Source organism: Grammomys surdaster, unplaced genomic scaffold, assembly GCF_004785775.1.
Source record: "Grammomys surdaster isolate TR1022 unplaced genomic scaffold, NIH_TR_1.0 125946, whole genome shotgun sequence".
In the NCBI taxonomy this organism is placed as follows: Eukaryota; Metazoa; Chordata; class Mammalia; order Rodentia; family Muridae; genus Grammomys; species Grammomys surdaster.
Window position 1 is genome coordinate 3,734,194 of NW_021620768.1, and position 19,821 is coordinate 3,754,014.

The 19,821-nt window shown below is 44.6% G+C and overlaps 1 protein-coding gene and 1 pseudogene across 2 annotated transcripts in view; one reads left to right on the forward strand and one right to left on the reverse strand.

Moving 5' to 3' along the window:
• Positions 1 to 1,994: 1,994 nt before the first annotated feature.
• Positions 1,995 to 2,297, forward strand: LOC114609111 (annotated as a pseudogene).
• Positions 2,298 to 15,819: 13,522 nt separating this feature from the next.
• Positions 15,820 to 19,821, reverse strand: part of Npr1 (natriuretic peptide receptor 1) — a 15,885-nt gene continuing 11,883 nt past the window's right edge. For both annotated transcript variants that reach the window (XM_028753293.1, XM_028753294.1), the window contains 2 exons: positions 16,540 to 16,631; positions 15,820 to 16,415 (listed from right to left, as the gene is read on the reverse strand). In XM_028753293.1, coding sequence (XP_028609126.1) covers positions 16,353 to 16,415; positions 16,540 to 16,631 — 155 coding nt within the window. In that variant the 3' untranslated portion in view covers positions 15,820 to 16,352. The remainder of the gene's footprint in view (positions 16,416 to 16,539; positions 16,632 to 19,821) is intronic.

Below are 19,821 nucleotides of genomic sequence, written 5' to 3' on the forward strand. Positions count from 1 at the left end.
AAGGAAGGAAGGAAGGAAGGAAGGAAGGAAGGAAGGAAGGAAGGAAGGAAGGAAGGGCAAAACCCAACAACAAAAATTCCTGACTTAAAAAGTTTTTTTTTATAGGAAAGTTTGCTTCCCTTCACTGTGCTTTGGTCAGGATATAAACTACAGTTCTTACCTACACATTAATTAGAACAATTGAATTACCAAAGGTTTGCTGCATGCAGAAACGCTGTGTTTCAATTCATTTACACCAGAGTAAGTACTATCTTCTATACAGATGACAGAACTGAGAAACAAGTAAGGTCAGTGCAGCTCATTCCTGTAATCCTAGGATTTAAGAGGCTGAGGCAGGACTGCTGAAAATTCAAGGCCAGATTGGATTACATCGTGAGTTTTGAGAACAGCCTCATAAAAAAGTAAAAAGAAAAGAAGAGGAAGAAAGAGGAGTGGATTGCTGGAGAGATGGCACAGTGTAAGAATTGTTTGTCCTGAAGTGTTCCTTCAAATGTGTTTGGTGTTAGTCCTTAGGGACAATCCACATTGCATTTTGTATTGTTGTTGTTGTTTGTTTTGTTTTTTATTTTTGGTTTTTGTTTTGTGGAAACCTAGGGCTTGTGTTTGGTTTAGGGCAGTTGACCAGCAGGCCCAGGGACTTGTCAACCTCTGCTTCCTGGCACTGTATCACAAGCTTCTTGCTATGCACCCTTTTTAATGTGGGAGCTAGAGATCAAAGTCAGATACTCATTCATGCACAGTAGCCAACTGAGCTCTCTGATATTTAGTTATGAATTGTTTTTTGTACTCCAGAGGCAAAGGCAGGCAGATCTCGGAGTTCAAGGCCAGTCTGATGTACAGAGCATGTTCCAGGACAACCAGGGCTACACAGAGAAACCCTGTCTCAAAAAACAAAACAAAACAAACAAATAACCCAAAAAACAAAAGAAACCCCCCCCCAAAAAAAAGAACAACAAACCCAAAACCAACAACTAGAAAGTAAACAAAAGAACCTTTCTGCTTTAGTGTGGGGATTAGAGGTTTATTCTACCATTTTAAAACTTTATGTATTTATTTTGAATTTTCCTATGTTTTGTTTCTTTGTCATTTGGTGTTTGTATGCCTACCTGGGCTACAGATAATTCTGGCCAAGATAGGGAAATAATGAGGGCTGCCCCAAGATAAAAGTTGAGGATTAAGGATGGGGCTAGGGGCAGTGATTGCCTAGCCTGAGTGAGGAAGCCCTGGGTTCAGTTCCGAGTAGCTTCCTCCAGAATGCAAATGTCACTTAACTCTGCTGTAATAGCATAGGAGTAACTGAATTATCTATCCCCTCTTATAATGTGATATTACAAAATACTTTTCCGGATATTCAACTAACAAAGCAGGAATTACATCATAAGCTTATCATGGGCTGGGACACAGCTCAGTGGTAGGGCAATTGTCCAACTGTGTGGTGCTCTAAGTTCAATATCCAGTACTGAAAAACAGAAAAACAGCAAATCTATTTCTCCATCCCACAAGAATACTTTCCCTGCAGGACAGTGGTGGCCCATGCCTTTAATCCCAGCACTTGAGAGGCAGAGGCAGGATTTCTGAGTTTGAGGCCAGCCTGGTCTACAGAGTGAGTTCCAGGACAGCTGGGGCAACACAGAGAAACCCTGTCTCGAAAAACAAAAACAAAAACAAAAAAGAAAGAAAGATAGAAAGAAAGAAAGGAAGAAAGAAAGAAAGGAATAAAAGAAAAGAAAGGAATAAAAGAAAAAAGAAAAAAAAGGAAAATAAAAGAATTCTTTCCTTAAACAGTGGCACAGGAACAAGACTTCTTTTTTTGAGAGAGGGGGTGTTCAAGACAGGGTGCTGTTCTGGAACTCACTGTGTTGACCAGGTTGGGCTCAAATTCAGAGATCTTACTGCCTCTGTCTTCCAAGTGCTAGGATTAAAAATGTGTGCCACCACACTAGTTTAAGAGCTTTTTCGATTCCTGTCCTGGCTGCCATCGGAGAGTCGCAGTTATGGCCCTGTGCTACCCCGTGGCCGTGGGCCTCAACAAGGGCCACGAGGTGATGAAGAACGTCAGCAAGCCGAGGCCCCGGCGCCTCACCAAGCACACCAAGTTCGTGCGGGACATGATCCGGGAGGTGTGCGGCTTCGCGCCCTACAAGCAGTATGTCATGGAGTTGCTCAAAGTGTCCAAGGACAAGCGTGCACTCAAGTTCATCAAAAAGAGGGTGGGCACGCACATCCGCGCCAAGAGAAATCTGGAGGAACTGAACAACGTACTGGCAGCCATGAGGAAGGCTGCGGCCAAGGATTGATGAACCCTCCCCCAATAAAAAATCATTGTTCCTATTTAAAAAAAAAAAAAAAGAGTTATTTTCTATAATAAGGATCACAGTATCAGAGCCGGGCAGTGGTAGCGCACGCCTTTAATCCCAGCACTTGAGAGGCAGAGGCAGGCGGATTTCTGAGTTCGAGGCCAGCCTGGTCTACAGGGTGAGTTCCAGGACCACAAACCCTGTCTCGAAAAACAAAAACAAAACAAAAGGATCACAGTATCTACTCAATTAAGGAAGAAGATTCTAGTTACAGCTATTTCAAAATAGCATGATGCTTGCACAGAGCCATCCCCAGCACTCAAACAAACAAACAAACAAACGAAAAACAGGGCATGATGCTTACACAGTCAGGTGTGTGTGTGTGGGGGGGGGGGGACCAGAGGTTCAAGACCATCCTTAGCTACAAAGTTGCAAACCAGCCTTGGGCTTGATTCCTTTGTCACAAACAAACAAAACCATGATCTTATTAAGTCAAAACTCCTGGAAATTTCCAATATAACCTAGAAAAATCACAGCTATTTCCTTGGGTTTATTTTCTTGGCTAGTTATGTAGCTGAGGATGACCTTGAAATTCTGATCCGTCACCTCCCAAGTGTCAGGATTAGAGTGCATCACTGCATCCAGAGTTTTCATAGCTGTTTTACAAAGGGTTTAAGACCTCTTTGTATGCTGAGCGGTGGTGGCACACGCCTTTAATCCCAGCACTTGGGAGGCAGAGACAGGCAGATTTCTGAGTTCGAGGCCAACCTGGTCTACAGAGTGAGTTCCAGGACAGCCAGAACTACACAGAGAAACCCTGTCTCAAAAAAAGAAAAAAAAAGAAAGAAAGAAAAAAGAAAAGACCTGATTGTATTATTGGACTACACTGCTTTTTCTCCTAATTCTAGATTTTGAAGTCATTCTCCTTCCTCTCACTGAAGGTCACAACCATGAATGATTATGTGCCTCCTCTGTGGTTTTCTTTCTCTTTTCCTTCCTTCTATTCCTCTCTTCTCTCTTTCTCCTACTTCTTCCTTCTCCCTGTATCCCAGGCTGGCTTGGGAAACTCCTTTATAGCCAAAGATGACCATAAACTTTGGTCTTCCTGCCTTCACCTCCCAGCTGGCTAACATATTTATTTACTGTTTAGATTATATGTATGTGTGTGTGGGATGCCCACATCTGACAGCACATGTGTGGAGCTCAGAGGATAACTTTTTGAGAGTTGGCTCTCTTTGACCTTGTTTTGAGGCCAGGTCTCTCTTGTTTCTGCTGCTGGCACTGTATGTGCCAAGCCAGCTGGCCTTAGTTTCCAGCCAATTCTACTGTTTCCTCTTTCTATCTCACTGTAGGATTGCTCAGATGGTGCTAGGCTCCTGTATCCAGCATTTTGTGTGTGTTTTGCAGATCTAACGCTGGCGATTAGGCTTGTATGGTAAATATTTTTACACACTGAGCCATCTCCTGGGCCCCAGGATTTTTACTTCTGTAAGACACTGTACTAGTAGCCGGGCGGTGGTGGTGCATGCCTTTAATCCCAGTACTTGGGAGGCAGAGACAGGCGGATTTCTGAGTTTGAGGCCAGCCTGGTCTACAGAGTGAGTTCCAGGACAGCCAGGGCTATACAGAGAAACCCTGTCTCAAAAAAACCAAAAAAAAAAAAGACACTGTACTAGTGAGAAATGTCAAAGTGGCTTTTATTCACCTGTAGTAATTGTCTCTGGAGCTTAATGCCTCTGTCTACTAACCTAGGCCTAGTCCTGGGAGCTCCTAGCCTCTGTACAATCTAATGTAAGTCTAGAATGTTTCCAGCCTCTGAAACTTTCAGCCTCTGGATTGCTCTGCTTTTAGCAATCTTTTGTAATCTTCTGGTTCCTTCTCATTCTCTTGCTTGTCTAGCTTGTTCTCTCTTCAATATATCTCTGTAAAACTCTCCCAGTAAAATTGCCTCCTTTTCTGTCTCTGATGTTCTATTTTCCCTCTTAACATTACTGTCTCTATGAACTCCATTGTATTCCTGCACGGTACTCTCTTTTCCTGTACTATTTCACTCTCTCTTTCTCTTTTCCCTTCCCTTCTTCCTCTCGCTCTGGCCCCACTAAATCCAGCCCAAAGGTTTATTTATTATATGTAAGTACACTGTAGCTGTCTTCAGACACCCCAAAAGAGGGCATTGGATCTCATTACAGATAGCTGTGAGCCACCATATGGTTGCTGGGATTTGAACTCAGGACCTCTGGAACAGCAATCAGTTCTCTTAACCGCTGAGCCATCTTTCCAGCCCTGTCTATTTCTCTCTTATGTAACTTCCCCTTTCTTCTCATGAGAGTTGGATATATCCTATTCTGTCAAATCTTTCTCTGATTGATCACTTTTTCTGACACTCAACTAGATATCACTTTCAAACATGGGTACTTCCTTCTACAAACTAACTTTATCTTAATTGTTTGGGATTAAAGGTGAATACTAAGGGGGTGTCTATATTCCAGCCAAATGAGATTAAAGGTATGTGCCAAGGGGCTGGAGAGATGGCTCAGCAGTTGAGAGCACTGACTGTTCTTCCAGAGGTCCTGAGTTCAATTCCCAGCAACCACATGGTGGCTCACAACCATCTGTAATGGGATCTGATGCCCTCTTCTGGTGTGTTTGAGGACAGCTACAGTGAACTCATATAAATAAATAAATAAATAAATAAATAAATAAATAAATAATTCTTTAAAGATATGTGCCAAGGGCTGAGCCACACCCTAACTAGAAACAGGTTCATGTATCCTGTAACAGAGAAGTGGTGCCAATATTCATAATACCTCTATACTTAAGACTTTTTATTTATTTTCACAAAATGTAGAGATGAGGTGCTAGTGAAATGGTTCAGTCCATAGAGATTCTTGCTGCCAAGCCTGACAATTTGGTCTCCATTCCTGGAACCCATATGGTGGAAGGTGAGAACCAATTCTCCTGATTTCTACAAGCACGCAGTAATGATGCATGCATACACACACTAAAATATGAATAAAAATGAAAAATCTTGTAGGGCTGGGGAGATGACTAAGTGGTTAAGAGCATTTTCTACCTGTCTCAAAAAAAAAAAAAATGCCAGGCAGTGGTGGTGCATACCTTTAATCCCAGCACTTGGAAGGCAGAGGCAGGTGGATTTCTGAGTTCGAGGCCAGCCTGGTCTACAGAGTGAGTTCCAGGACAGCCAGGGCTACACAGAGAAACCCTGTCTCGAAAAACAAAACAAAACAAACAAACAAACAAACAAATAGTTAAAAAGGGGGAGGCAGAGGCAGGCGGATTTCTGAGTTCGAGGCCAGCCTGGTCTACAGAGTGAGTTCCAGGACAGCCAGGGCTATACAGAGAAACCCTGTCTCGAAAAACAAAACAACAACAACAACAACAACAACAACAAAAAATCTTAAAATATATTTTAAATAGAAATGAATATTCATCTTTTTTGTTTCTTTTCAAGACAGGGTTTCACTATATACCTCAGGCTGTCCTGGAACTCACTATATAGATCAGACTGGCCTTGAATTCACAGAGATCTGCTTGCCTCTGCATGCACCAGTATGCCTGGCTGAGATGAGGTTTTACGAGATCATATTTTAGTATTGTGTGGCTTGACTAGAGAACCAGACCTTGAGAGCTGCGCTGAGGCTGAAAGGCAAAGCTACATTCAGAGTAGGAATGGCTGGGCTGTCCCCAAGAGAAGGAAGGTCAGCCTGGTCACAAAGGGGAGTTTGGGTTTTATAGGTCGTTTTAGTCTGCCAGGAGACTTTTGGGAGAGCAGTAAGGAAAAGGAACTGAGGCAGGCAAAAAGGGACTGCAATAAGCCAGATTTTACGAGCGGTGGGGGATGGGACAGGCCATTAGTATAGGCGAGGTTATGGTCCAGCTGTTCTTCTGAGACAAGGGCTCAGTGTTCTCTATTGCTGTGACGAGACACCGTGACCACAGCAACTCCTAGAAAAAAGAGGTATTTAATTAGGGGTTGCTTATAGTTCAGAGGGTTAGTTCATTATCATTACGGCAGGGAGCATGGTGGTATGCAGGCAGACATGGTGCTGGAGAAGTGGCTTATAAGAAAAGCAGAATGTTCCGTTTCCATTTCCCAGAAGGGTCTGGTTCCCACGTGGGTCATCTTGGTGTTTCAGGTGATCCCATTTTGGGCCACCCCAACAAGTATAACATTATCAGATATTATAATTGCATGCAAAAGACTATTCTGGTCTTTAAAAAGATAAAGACAAACATGGAGTGTAGGGGTACACACCTTCAATCACAGCACTTTAGAAGCAGAGGCAGAAGATTGCAGATCTCCCTGAGTTCAAGCAAGGCTGGTCTGGTTTGCATAGTGAATTCCAGGATGGCCAGAGCTACATGTGAGACACTGCCTTGAAAAAACAAACAAACAAACAAACATAAAGACACAATAATAGTAAATATGTATACTTCACCTCTAAGCCTACAAACAAATCAATTGGAAATTAATACATACCGCCTATCTTAGACTCTGTCTTATTGCTGTGAAGAGAAACCATGAGGAACACAACTCTTTTAAAAGAAGATACTTAATGGTGGCTTGCTTTCAGTTTCCCAGGTTTAGTCCATTATCATGACAAGAAAGCACACAGGCAGATGCTGGAACAATAGCTGAGAACTATACCCTGATCCATAGGTAGAGAGATAAGAGACCAGGCCTGAGGTGAGCTTTTGAGAACTCAAAGCCCTCCCCCAGTGACACCCCACACCCTACAAGACCAGACCTTCTAATCATTAGAATACTTTCAAATAGCGCCATTCCTTGGTGACTAAGCTCCCAAATATCTGACCCTATGGAGGCTGTTCTGATTTAAACCACTACACTGCCCACTATCTATGTATGTGCAAGTGCTATAAGTAATAATTTATGGCCGGGCAGTGGTGGCGCACGCCTTTAATCCCAGGACTTGGGAGGCAGAGGCAGGCGGATTTCTGAGTTTGAGCCCAGCCTGGTCTACAAGAGTGAGTTCCAGGACAGCCAGGGCTACACAGAGAAACCCTGTCTCGAAAAAACAAAACAAATGTATGGAGTACGTTGGGAGAGAAGGATGAATGTATCCACATTTAACTGGTACTTTGGTTTAATTTTGCCTGCTGGGACTTGGTGGGGTGAGACACGACAAGCTGATCTGATCATAGGACTAACAATAGCCACCAGAGACCATCTACTGTCCAAAACAGTAAACTGGGGAAGCAGCATCCATCCAAAGGGTTGCCACAGTTACTAGGAGATATACTTGGGGCTGAAAGGTGGCCCAGGAATTAAGAGTAAATAGTGGTGGCACATGCCTTTAGCCCCAGAACTCAGGAGGCAGAGGCAGGAAGATCTTTGTGAGTTAGAGGCCAGGTTTATACACATAGGGAATACCAGGATAGCCAGAGCTACGTAGAGAGACCTGTCTCTTTACACTAAAAATTAAAATATAATAAAGTAAGTGAAAACTGCTCTTGCAGAGGGCCTGAGTTCAGTTCCCAGAAGCCATGTCAGGCAGCTCACAACTTCCTCTAACTTTAACTCCAGGGATCTGACATCTTCTTTTGGCCTCTTCTGGCAGTTGTACTCTGTGCAGATATCCACACACATAATTAAAAATAAAATAAATCTTAAGCCAGGCATAGTGGTACATGCCTTTAATCTCAACACTTGGGAGGCAGATCTCTGAGACCGAGAATAGCCTGGACTATATATTGAGCTCCAGTATATTCATGAGCCTTGTTGTGGAAGACCTTGTTTCAAAAAAAAAAACATAAACAAACAAATAAATAAATAAATAAATAAATAATTTTAAAAGATATACTCAATTGTAGAATCTTTTCCTTCTTTCCGTTCTTTTTCTTTCCTTTATTTCTGTGTCTTTTGGTTCTTCTAGGCTGTCCTGCAGCTGGATCTGTAGACCAGGCTGGCCTTGATCTCAGATTTCACAGAGTCTTCCTGCCTCTGCCTCCTGAGTACTGGGATTAAAGGCATATGCTACCACCACCACCACCACCACACACACACACACACACACACGCACACGCACACGCACATGCATGCACCATTTTTTTTTTTAAATGAGTCCAGGCAGAAATGACACACACCTTTAATCCCAGCACTCAGGAGACTGAAGCAGGTGGATCTCTGAGTTTGAGGCCAGCCTGGTTTATAGAGCAAGTTCCAGGACAGTCAAGACTACACAGAGAAACCCTGTCTCAAAAAACAAAAACAAACAAACAAAAAAGCCCAAACCCAAAAAATGATTTTGTGTGTATGCTTTAATGTATATCTGAGCACTGCATGCACATAATGCCCGTGGAAGCCGAGAGACTCCCTGATCTGGAGGTACAGCTGCCATGTGGGTGCTGGGAACTGAAACCTGGACTGCAAGAGCAGTCAGGCCTCCTAACCTTGGAGCCATCTTTCCAGCCCCACTTATAGAGTCTCTGCAAAGTTTCTTAAAAGACAGTTGATCTCTGGGTTTGTCTCTCACAGGAAGCAGTGTGTGTGGAACAAGAATAGGTGAGAGGTTTTTTCTCTAAGAACGGGCTGGAATCCAGTGTGATAGAGGCTAAGCAAGTCACTTCCTGTCACCTCTTCCCTCTTTTCCTTGTGGAATGAAACCTGAGCCAGGTACAGGATCAAAAGAAGGGAAAATGAGAGGGATGTGAGGAAGGAAAAACTGCTTTACTCTGGGACCTAGATTGCCTTTCCTGCTGACTGCCAGTCAGAAAACTTCACCACAGCTGATAAAGTCAAATCTGCTCACAGAGACAATGAGCTGGTTTTTGTTTTTTAATCTCAATTGAGGATGTTAAAATCAGCAAACCATGCTTCCTCAGTGTCAGAATGTTACTAAGTTTGAGCTTTGCTGTAGTGCCAGTCTTCTTACCCTTAAATCGAAATTGTACCCCATAAAGCCACTGTCTTAGTGTTCTATTGCTGTGTTGAGACACTGTGACCACAGCAACTCCTAGAAAAAAGAAGTATTTAATTGGGACTTGCTTACAGTTAGTTCATTATCATTACGGCAGAAAGCATGGTGGCATGCAGGCAGACATGGTGCTGGAGAAGCTGCTGAGAGTTCTGCATCTGGATCTGGAGGTAGCAGGAAGAGGAAACCATTGGGTCTGGCTTGAACATTTGAACTTCAAAGCCTGCCCCCAGTGACTCACTTCCTGTATATGGACTCCAACAAGGCCACACCTCCTAATCCTTCTCAAGTAGTGTCACCCTCTGATGAGTAAGTATTCAAATATACGAGCCTATGTGGCCACTCTTAGTCAAATCACCAAAGCCTCCTTACCATTTCTTTTTTTTTAAGAGAAATTTCTTCCTTCTAGTACTGTGTTGATTCCAGGGCCTCACATAGGCTAAGCATTCACTCTTATCACAGAATCAAATCCTCAGGCCCAGAATCCGTTTGTGATCTTTGCGTGTAATATGTATATGAGTGTTCAGGCACACATGTGCCATGCATACAATGTTAGTAGAGGTTGGCATCAAGTGTCCTACTCGATCACTGTCACTTTTTGCAGCTTTGGGTAGGTTGTGTGGCCACTGAGCTCCTCTCTAACCCCATCATGGTATTCACAGATGCATGCTGCTGCCCCAGGCTTTCCGTGGATATCCAGTGCTCAGCACTCTACTCACCAAGACAGCTCTCCAGAGCTCAGAATAATTATTTAAAGAAAAAAAAAATTTGGACTGAGATTGTGGTAGTTAGTTGACTGCTTGTCTAGAAGGCACGAAGCCCTGAGTTCTATCCTCTGCATGATACAAGCTGGTGAGATGGCACACACCTGTGATCCCAGCATTTGAGAGGGATAGAGGCTGGGGCATCAGAAGTCGATGGTCATCTTGGCCTACATTAAATCTTGTCTCTAACCCAAGTAAAATAAAATAAATCATATATTTTTAATTTTTAACTTTAAATTTCAAGCTTTACCTAATCTTTAAACTGTGTTGTAAATTAGATTGAGTAATGTGTGTATAATTAGATTGAGTAATGTGTGTATATATGTGTCGTATTCGAGATATATATATATATATATATATATATATATATATATATATATATAATCTCCATTGTTTCATTTATTTTTAATTTTTTTTTCTTTTTTTTTTTTTTTTGGTTTTTTGAGACAGGGTTTCTCTGTGCAGTCCTGGCTGTCCTGGAACTCACTCTGTAGACCAGGCTGGCCTCGAACTCAGAAATCCGCCTGTCTCTGCCTCCCAAGTGCTGGGATTAAAGGCATGCGCCACCACTGCCCGGCTTATTTTTAATTTTTAAAAAGATTTTTAAAAGTGATTTCTTTAGTTTTATTTTATGTGCATTAGTGTTTTGCCTGCATGTATGTGTGTGTGAGTGTGTTTGGTCCCCTGGAACTGTTGTTACAGGCAGTTGTGGGCTGCCATGTTGGTACTCAAAAACAGAACTCAGGTTTTCTGGAAGATCAGCCAATGCCCTTTAACTGCTGAGCTATTTCTCCAGTCCTGCCAATTTTTTTTAAAATTTATTTATTTATTGTAATTTTTTGGTGACAGGGTTTCTCAGTGTAGCCCTGGCTGTCCTGGAACTCACTCTGTAGACCAGGCTGACCTATAACCCAGAGATCTGCCTGCCTCTGCCTCCCAAGTACTGACTGCTGAGATTAAAAACCTGGGCCACCCACCTGGCTACATAGTCATTGTAAAAACAGTCAATGGCAACCTCACACCTGTGTGTCTTGGACTCCAGACTGCATATGGTCCTTTTCCAATATAATTCTAGTTAATAAGCACACTAACTTTGCTTCCCTTTGACTTATCCTGAAATTTTTTCCTGTGGAATAGTCGAGGATCTAGTTTTAACTGAATGGGGGTCCCTAAGGGGGACAGAAACTCCTCCCATTGCTAGTGACAGAGCAGGGCTGTGTCCTCCAGCAAATGTAGCCTCACACCTTCGTGAACTTCCTCTTCCCCATTTTGTGCAACACCAAATTTATCAGCATCCCAATCCTTCATCTTAGTTGCATTCCAACCCAGAGAGATTAAATCTTCTTGAAAGCATATTTTAATGGTTAATTTAAAAATATTGTCTGCAACTTAGTTTAAAAATGACTTCAAGGCTGCAAAATTGGTCTCTGCCATTAATTAGATTTAATAGATCTGTCTTTAAAGGTATAAATTATTTTTGCAGGAATATTACTAAATGTACCACTATGAGAAATTACTCGAGCTCTTTGACATAGAGAAAACAGCCGCTGGGAGTGGGGTAGGATATTTGTCTGCTTATGTCAGCTCTGTTTTTTCCAGGTCCTGGCCTTGCTGGAGCTGCGGGTCCTCCTACCCACAGCTGGACCTCTGCTGCGCCTTCCTACTCTCTGTTGGGTGGCTTGCTTGGACTTCCCTCCCCTTTCAGGGGTGTCACGTGATCTGATGAGCTAGTGTATGTGAAAGCTTTTGTCAACTGTAAGGCACAACTGAATGCCAATTGTTGCTTTTGTTATTACACAAGCCACACTCCAGGGAAACCCTGCTGCCCTTCTCCACCCCTCCTCCTAACCCACTGGGCTGGACAGCTCAGGAAACGCTGAGGCTAGACAGCCCCTCCCACATGGGCGGGAGCCCCCGCTTGGGGGAGGGGCGGTCTTGCTTCCCCTCTCCCTCCTCCCCTCAGTAATGGTTTTCCCAGTTCTTCCTGGCTTCAGGGCCCTAACTCCGGAAGGAAATCTCCACAGTTCCAGTGAAAGTTCTGGGGTTGCAGAAATCATCTACTCCTTTGGCGTCTCCTCTGGGCCCCCTCCCAGTCCCCTCCCCTCCTAATGCCCGCTGGAGCCTGGCTGCCCCGGAAGGATCTGACCGGCAATTTCCTAGAATTGTCTTGCTGGAGCTCCTCAGTCATCCAGCTCCCCACCCCCTTCCCACCTCATCCCAGTCTTTCTTCCCCAAAGCCAGTCTCTGGATGGCTCATGCCCGAGTATCACCTCATAGGTCCCCATAGTTACATCATAGCCTCTCTTTAGGGGGCTGTCTACAGTTCCTGGGAGATGGAATCCGGCATGGGAGTTAAAATGGCTACCAGGACCCACAGAAAGTTGAGCGTGCTGTGGTTGCCAAGGCGACCATCTTTCCTTATGCTTCTCCTGAGCTTTCATCCAAGCACCGACCTTATAAGCGCCCTCGCTCAGTAAATCACATCTGCCTTTCAAAGCCACCTTTGGTGAATGAGGGAGTACTAACTGCCTGGTAGACATATCTCTACGCCCCTGGTGTTCCACCCTACCTCCAGGTTTACTTGGCCCAGACTCCAGAAGAGGCCTGGGGAGGTCAGGGCAGAGGCCTGTCTGCATTTGATGGATAGTACTGAAGAAATGTCTGGCACTTTCCTTCTCTGTGGGGGAAGTGAAGCTCCATCTCTCCCCCTCATTCTTGCCTGACTGCTTAGGAAGGTGTTAGGTGACTTGGGAAAGAAGGATTCAGACTTTGCTTGCTTATTTACTTATTTATGACAGGTTTTTATGTAGCTCAGACTATCCTCCAACTTGATAGCTAAAGAAGATTTTCATCTCTCCAGAAGGATGGCCTTAGAGAGGCCAGGATCAGTTTATAAAGTGTCAGAGTTGGAACCTGGGGCTTCCCATGCTAGGCAAACATTCTGCCAAAGTGCAGGGCATTTCCGGCCCTGCTGAGGGGCAGTGGGCAAATTCAGATTTGCCTATACCAACATGGGAGATAGAGTGTAAGGAAAAGAAGTGTCCTAATTCCCACATCACAGCCTAGTTTTGAAGGGATCCATCCCTAAGGGCCAGTCTGATGGCTCAACAGGTACAGGCTGTTGGCAGAAGAGGCGAAATGAATCCTGAAAGTTGTCTTCCAACCTCCATGTCTACACTGTGAATTATGTGAGCCTGCCTCCTACAAATGCACACAAAATAAGTCAAACTCAAAAGGCTCCATGCTGGGCTGAAAAGATAGCTCGTTGGTTAAGAGCACTGGCCGAACTTTCAGAGGATTGGGGTTCCATTTCTGGCAGCTACATGGTAGCCCACAACCATCTGTAACTCCAGTTCCAAGGGACCCACCCTCTTCACACCAGGCTGGGACTATAGCTTGGTGGTAGAGCACTTGTCAGGGACAAGGCCCAGGGTCTGATATTTTAGCACTGAGAAGCCAATAAAGGAAAGGGGAACCTACTTCCTGGCTCCGAGGCCTCTGTGATTCAGACTGTACCAATTATGTTCTTCTCCTCTATATCAGGTAATGTAGTAGCTCTCACGATATGATCCTAGGAGACACAGGAGTTTCAGGGATAGGTGCGATGACGTGATTTCCTTAACACCAACACATTCATTTTCTTTTGGACTGCGCTTTTGTATCAGAAGTGTGGAAAGAGTGAGAATAAGCCTGTGGATGCCTTTACTTGAATTAGTTTGGCCCAAACTAATCATGGTCATCCACTGAAAAGGCCCACTGCTCTTTAGAACGTCCTTGTTGGTGTGGGAGATAGTTCATTCTATATAATGCTCGCCTTGAAAGCATAAGGGCTGCACTTGTTATCCCAGCTTGGGGGAGGGAGGCAGAGACAGAGGTCACTGGCCAGTCAGTGGAGCCTAATTGTTAAGCTCCAGGCTAAGGAGAGACTATCTCAAACAAGGTGGATGCCTCTGCTGCCTCCGAGGTGACGAGGTGACGCAGAGATGACTCAGCAGTTAAGAGCATTTGCTGCACTTGCAGAGGACCCAGGTTTGGTTCCCAGCACCCATATGGTGGTTCACAACCATCGGAAACTCCAGTTTCAGTCACTGCCCTCTTCTGACTCTTGGAGGTACCAGGCACACAAGTGTGCACAGACATACCGACAGGCAAAACATTTGACATATATAAAATGAAATAAATCTAAAAAAAATTAATTAAAGAGGTGGATGATGTTTCTGAGGATGACATTAGAGGTTGTCTTCTGGCCTCTGTACACACGTGCCTCTGAGCACACATTCACTTAAAATGCAACAAGCGTCAGGTGGTGGTGGCTCACACCTTTAATCCCAACATCCGTGAGGCAGAGGCAGGTGGATCTTTAGGAGTTCGAGGCCAGGCCGGTCTACAGGACAGCCAAGGTTATACAGAGAAACCCTGTCTCAAACAAACCAAACCAAACCGACCAACCAATCAACCAACCAACCAAACCAAGAAGATCCTTGCTAAAGCCAGGCATGGGGCTTACATCTCTCATTACTACACTTGCAAGATGGAAGGAGGAAGAATGCCAAAAGTTCAAGAGGTCACGCTAGGCTACAGAGTGATGGCCTGTCTCAGAACACAAAACAAAACATCCTTGTAAAATAGTATAATACATTTAACATATAAAGGGTTTATTATGAAATTAAATGAGTAAATAAGGACTTGATTTTGTTTTTTTAGTGACATAGAGAATTTATACAGGGCTTTGTGTAGCACGTTAGGCAAGCCTCTACCACTGAGCTATCTCAACACTTTATTTGGATTTGTTTTTAAGATAGCCTCAGCTGGGCAGTGGTGGCACATGCCTTTAATCCCAGCACTTGGGAGGCAGAGGCAGGCGGATTTCTGAGTTCGAGGCCAGCCTGGCCTACAGAGTGAGTTCCAGGACAGCCAGGGCTACACAGAGAAACCCTTTCTCGAGAAAAAAAAAAAAAAAAAAAAAAAAGATAGCCTCATATAGCACAAGCCGGCCTTGAAGTCACTAAGTGGCCAAGGCTGACCTTGAACTTCCCTTCCTGCCTCTGCCTCCAAGGTGGTGCCCAGAGTTTCAAGCATCCTGAGGAAGCATCCTATCAGCTGAACTACATCTCAACCCTTTTATTTGACGTTTTGGGAAAAAGTTTCAGGCTGGCTTGGAATGTAGCCCAGGGTAGCCTCATCCTCACAGCAGTCCTCCTAACTCACTCCAAGACACTGAGACTTGAGCCAACGTTTTAGGGCAGTTTGTTTTGTTTTTGTTTGTTTGTTTGTTTGTTTTAAGATAAGAGCTCATTAAACTGCTGAGGGTGGACTTGAACTGATGTTTTAACCCAGGCTGGCCTTAAACCTTTGGTGTTCCTGCGTCAGTTTCAGTCAGTGGCTGGGATTATAGGCCTCCCTCTTTTTGCTTTAATTTTTAACAAAGCCAGTATCAATCAACGTATCCCACATAAACAAAAGTTTTTTGGGACTCTTAAATTTTTAGCACTGCTTGGGAATTCTGTGGTCTCTTCAATTAAAAGTGTAAAATTAGCCAGGGGTCAGGGAGTGGCACATGCCTTTAATCCCAGCACTAGGTAGGCAGATCTCTGTGAGTTCCAGGCCAGTCTGTTCTACAGAGTGAGTTCCAAAGACAGCCAGGTCTACACACCAGAAACCCTATCTAGGGGTAGAGGGGGAGCCTAAAATTAGTAACAACAAAAAAGAAACAAAGTTGAAGGTAACTCTTTTGGAAGCTGAGGGTAGAGAGAGAACATTACTGTTTCCCAGCAACCCTCTCTCTCCCAAGAAGAGACTGTGTCACAGGAATAAAGACTTTAATGGTTTTTGTTCATCGGAGAAGCAAGGCAACCCACAGCCTCTCTTCTCCCCAGTGTGCCATGTCAGAAAGTCTATGGGACTGGTGGTGGATGGGGAGTGAGGGGAATATTTGTGACACAGGACTGCTGGCCTCCAGCAAACTCCTAGACTCTCTTTCTCTCTTTCTTTAGGTGGCAATTTCCTTCCCTCTAAGTCACAGTGGAGCTAAGTTGAGGGCGGAGAAAGAATCACTGTCCCAGTCTAGGCAGCTGAGTAAGGGTGAGACAGAGCATGTGTGCTACAAGAGTGCCATGGGAGTGACTGTGTACTTCAGTCAGCCCTATAAACTCAGGGGTCCCTTTCCAGTCCCCACCATCTCCATCCTCTCTCAGAGGTCACATCTGGTGACTGTACTGGTCAGGTCCCTTATCTTTTCCACAGTGGCTGGGCTGCTGCAGAAGATGTGGAAGCTGGACATCTCTGTCATCTCTGGCACAGGGAGGGGAGGTGGCAAGGAACAGCAGGGCAGTTGGTCAGCCTCGAGTGCTACATCCCCGCTCTCCCAGGAGCCAATAGGTCCGAACCTTGCCTTTGCCCTGGAGAAAATAAAAAGAGGAGGCTGGTTAGGGGACGGCACACCCACTTGCCCAAATCACTGGAGAAATTTAAGTTACGGGAGTGGTCTCGGGATCCTCTGGGGTTGAAGGAATCCTCCCTTACCTTCATTTCCACATCCCCTCGGAGCTCCAGCTCAAAAGCATTGAACTCTTCCAGCACAGCCTTGGTCTCTGAAGACAAGTGGATCCTGAGAGCTGGAGAGGACAGAGGAGGAGGAAGGTGAGGAGCACCAGGCATGGGAGCAGCATGGTGCAAGCAGATGAAGACTGGGAACATGGGATGTATGGCACTTGCTTCCTTCAGCCCAGGAAGTTGCAGACGATCCTTGGGAACTATGACTACATAACATACACACACATATACAACACACACAGCATATACTGTTCTCCACAAGAGCAGTAAGACCTCTTAACTGCTGAGCGGTCATGCTGGCCCTCCCAAGCCTTGTTTGCCTCTCTTTTGAAGTAAGAGCTCATGTTATCTAAACTGATTTTGACCTCCTGACCTTCCTGCCTCCATTTGCCATGTGCTGGAATGACAGGCAAACATCACCAAGTCTGGTTTACGTACTGTAGGGGATTGAACCCAGGGCTTTCTGCCTGCTAGGCAAGCACTCTCTGGAGTGAGTCATATTCTCCGCTCAATGGACACTTTTTAAGCCATCAATTGCCAGATGAGACTCAATACTGGGAGGGATTAGAGAGCGTCTTTTTGACTGTGGAAAAACACTATGACACAGAACTGCTTTTGAGACTTACCCAGCTCCCGAGGGGGCGTACAGCACTGGTTAGGAACCCACACTGCAGATGCTGCTCCACCTCGGTATGAAGCTCAGCTTAGATTAGCTCAGATAGCTAAAGTAAATGTCCTTTGTCTCCCTAGTCTGTAAAAGGCCTACAGTGTCAGTGCTCATTTCAAAAGGGTGGATGCTGTCTGAGGATTTAACTCTACTCTCATTCACCTGAGGTAGATTTTAAGCACCTCAAATAAGCAAGTAAAGCACTCACAAAGTATCTGGATACAATGTGCACAGAGGAAACAAACACTATGTAAGTTGTTGGGATCAGTTACTTGACTCAATACTCTGTGTGTGTGTATTAGTATGCATGCACGTGTGCATGTGCACACACCTGGAGGCAGAGGTGTGAATTCTGAGTGTCTTTCTGTCACTCTCCACTTTACTGTTTGACCCAGGCTCTCACTGAGCCTGGGCTCACTATGGAGCTCCCTGGTTGGGCTAGCCTTGGCTGGTCAGTGAAATCCAGGAATCTGCCTGTAGAAACTGTCCTCTGCATGTCCCTCCCTGCAGTGCCGGGGTTACATGGCTCTATGCCAACTGGAGAGCCAAACTCAAGTCCTCATGCTTGAATAGCATTTTACCCATTGAGCCATCTCTCTAGACACTCCACCTTACCACCATACACACCTTTTTGTGAAACACAATTTCAGTCTGTGGCCAAGGCTAACCTGAAACTTGGAATCCTCCTGCCCCAGCCTCCCAAGTGTTGGGATGACAGGAATGTACCATCTGCATGGATCAGTATTCTCTTGTTATGGCTGAAGAATTGAAATCTAGGGCAGGAGGTCTGCCCAAGCTATCCTGTTGAGGACCTGTTGTTCTCACATCCTCCTGAAGCCATTCTCACTCTGACCTGTGTCTTCATGGCATCCCTGACTGCTGACCCACTTCTAAGAATGTATTCTGGGAAGAATGATCTCAAGGGGTTCTTTCCTACCCATCAGCCCCAAACATAGGTGCAAAGGGTATCAGCTGAACCATACTTCTTTGGGCTTTTGGGCTGGCTTCTTACCAACAGGCTCTGGTGAGGGTCACATGGCCTCCTCAGCCTGGTACTTAGTAGTTGCTTGATAACTATTTACTTAACTCAATGTGTTAAATATAGTAGTGAAGTGTCTGTAATTCTAGCACTTGGGAGTCTAGAGTAAAAAGACGGAGATCAGCCTTGGCTTCATAGAAAGTCTGTCTCCACGGTGGTGGTGACACATGCGTTTAATCCTAGCACTCGGGAGGCAGAGGCAGGCAGATCTCTGTGAGTTTGAGACCAGACTGCTCTACAAATCAACAAGTCAGCCTGGGCAACTTGAGATACTACCGCAAACAACAGCCACATACACAAAAATAGAGGAAACGGGGCAAGACCAAGGGAGGGGTGGAAATGAGCACTTATTAGATGCCTACTGTCTACCCAAAGAATTGTGCCAGATATTTTATAATCCTGAAACACGGTTACTGCTGTATGAAGGAGCTGAGGCACAGAAACAATGAATGACAGTTACGTGCTTGGCATTTTATATTGCATTCTCTCATAATTTAAATTTTTTTATTACATTTTCTTATTTATTGTGGGTTTTATTATTATTTTCAGACTTTGTGGGGGATCATTTGTTTTTTATTTTGTTTCACAAGATAGGGTCTCATAATGTAGCCTAGCCCTGGCTGTCCGGGAACTCTGTAGACCAGGCTGGCCTCAAACTCAGAAATACACCTGCCTCTGCCTTCTTAGTGCTGGGACTAAAGATGTGTGTGCCACCACTCCTAGCACGTAGTAGTTTTTTTTTTTTAATTAAAATAATGTTTGTCCATTTATTGTATATATACATATATTCATTTGGGTGTATGTTGAATATAAGAAAGTCAGAGAACAACTTGTGGAGTCCATTCTCTCCTGGTACCGTATGGGTCCCAGAGATCAATCTCAGGTCACTAGGCTTGGCCAGCAAGCACGTGTACCCAGTGAGCTACCTAACCAGCAAATGTGTACATTAAATAAATTCATTATTGTTATTATTATTATTATTATTATTGGTTTTTCGAGACAGGGTTTCTCTGTATAGCCCTGGCTGTCCTGGAAGTCACTCTGTAGACCAGGCTGGCCTCGAACTCAGAAATCCGCCTGCCTCTGCCTCCCAAGTGCTGGGATTAAAGGTGTGCGCCACCACCGCCCGGCTATTGTTATTATTATTATTAAATAGATTTTGTTTCCCAAGCTGGTGGCTTAGGCCTGTTATCCCAGCTACTTGGACACTACAACAGGAGAACTGTAAGTTCAAGACCAACCTGAGTTGCTTAATGAGATCCACATTAAAATGAAGAATATAAATATCTTCTATCACATACCTCAGTGTTAGGCCACTTGTTAAAAATCTCTAAAAAGTGGGATTGTGTTAGATTGCTTTGCTCAGATGTAAGCTAATGAAAGTGCTTTGAAAACACTTCTATAGCTGAGCTTTGGGGCTGGGGCTAAGGTGGGCTTAGTGCGTTTTCAACCTCCTGCTTGTTTCCGCCTCTCCCCGCACGAGAGAGAGAGAGAGAGAGAGAGAGAGAGAGAGAGAGAGAGAGAGAGAGAGAGAGAGGTGGGGTAG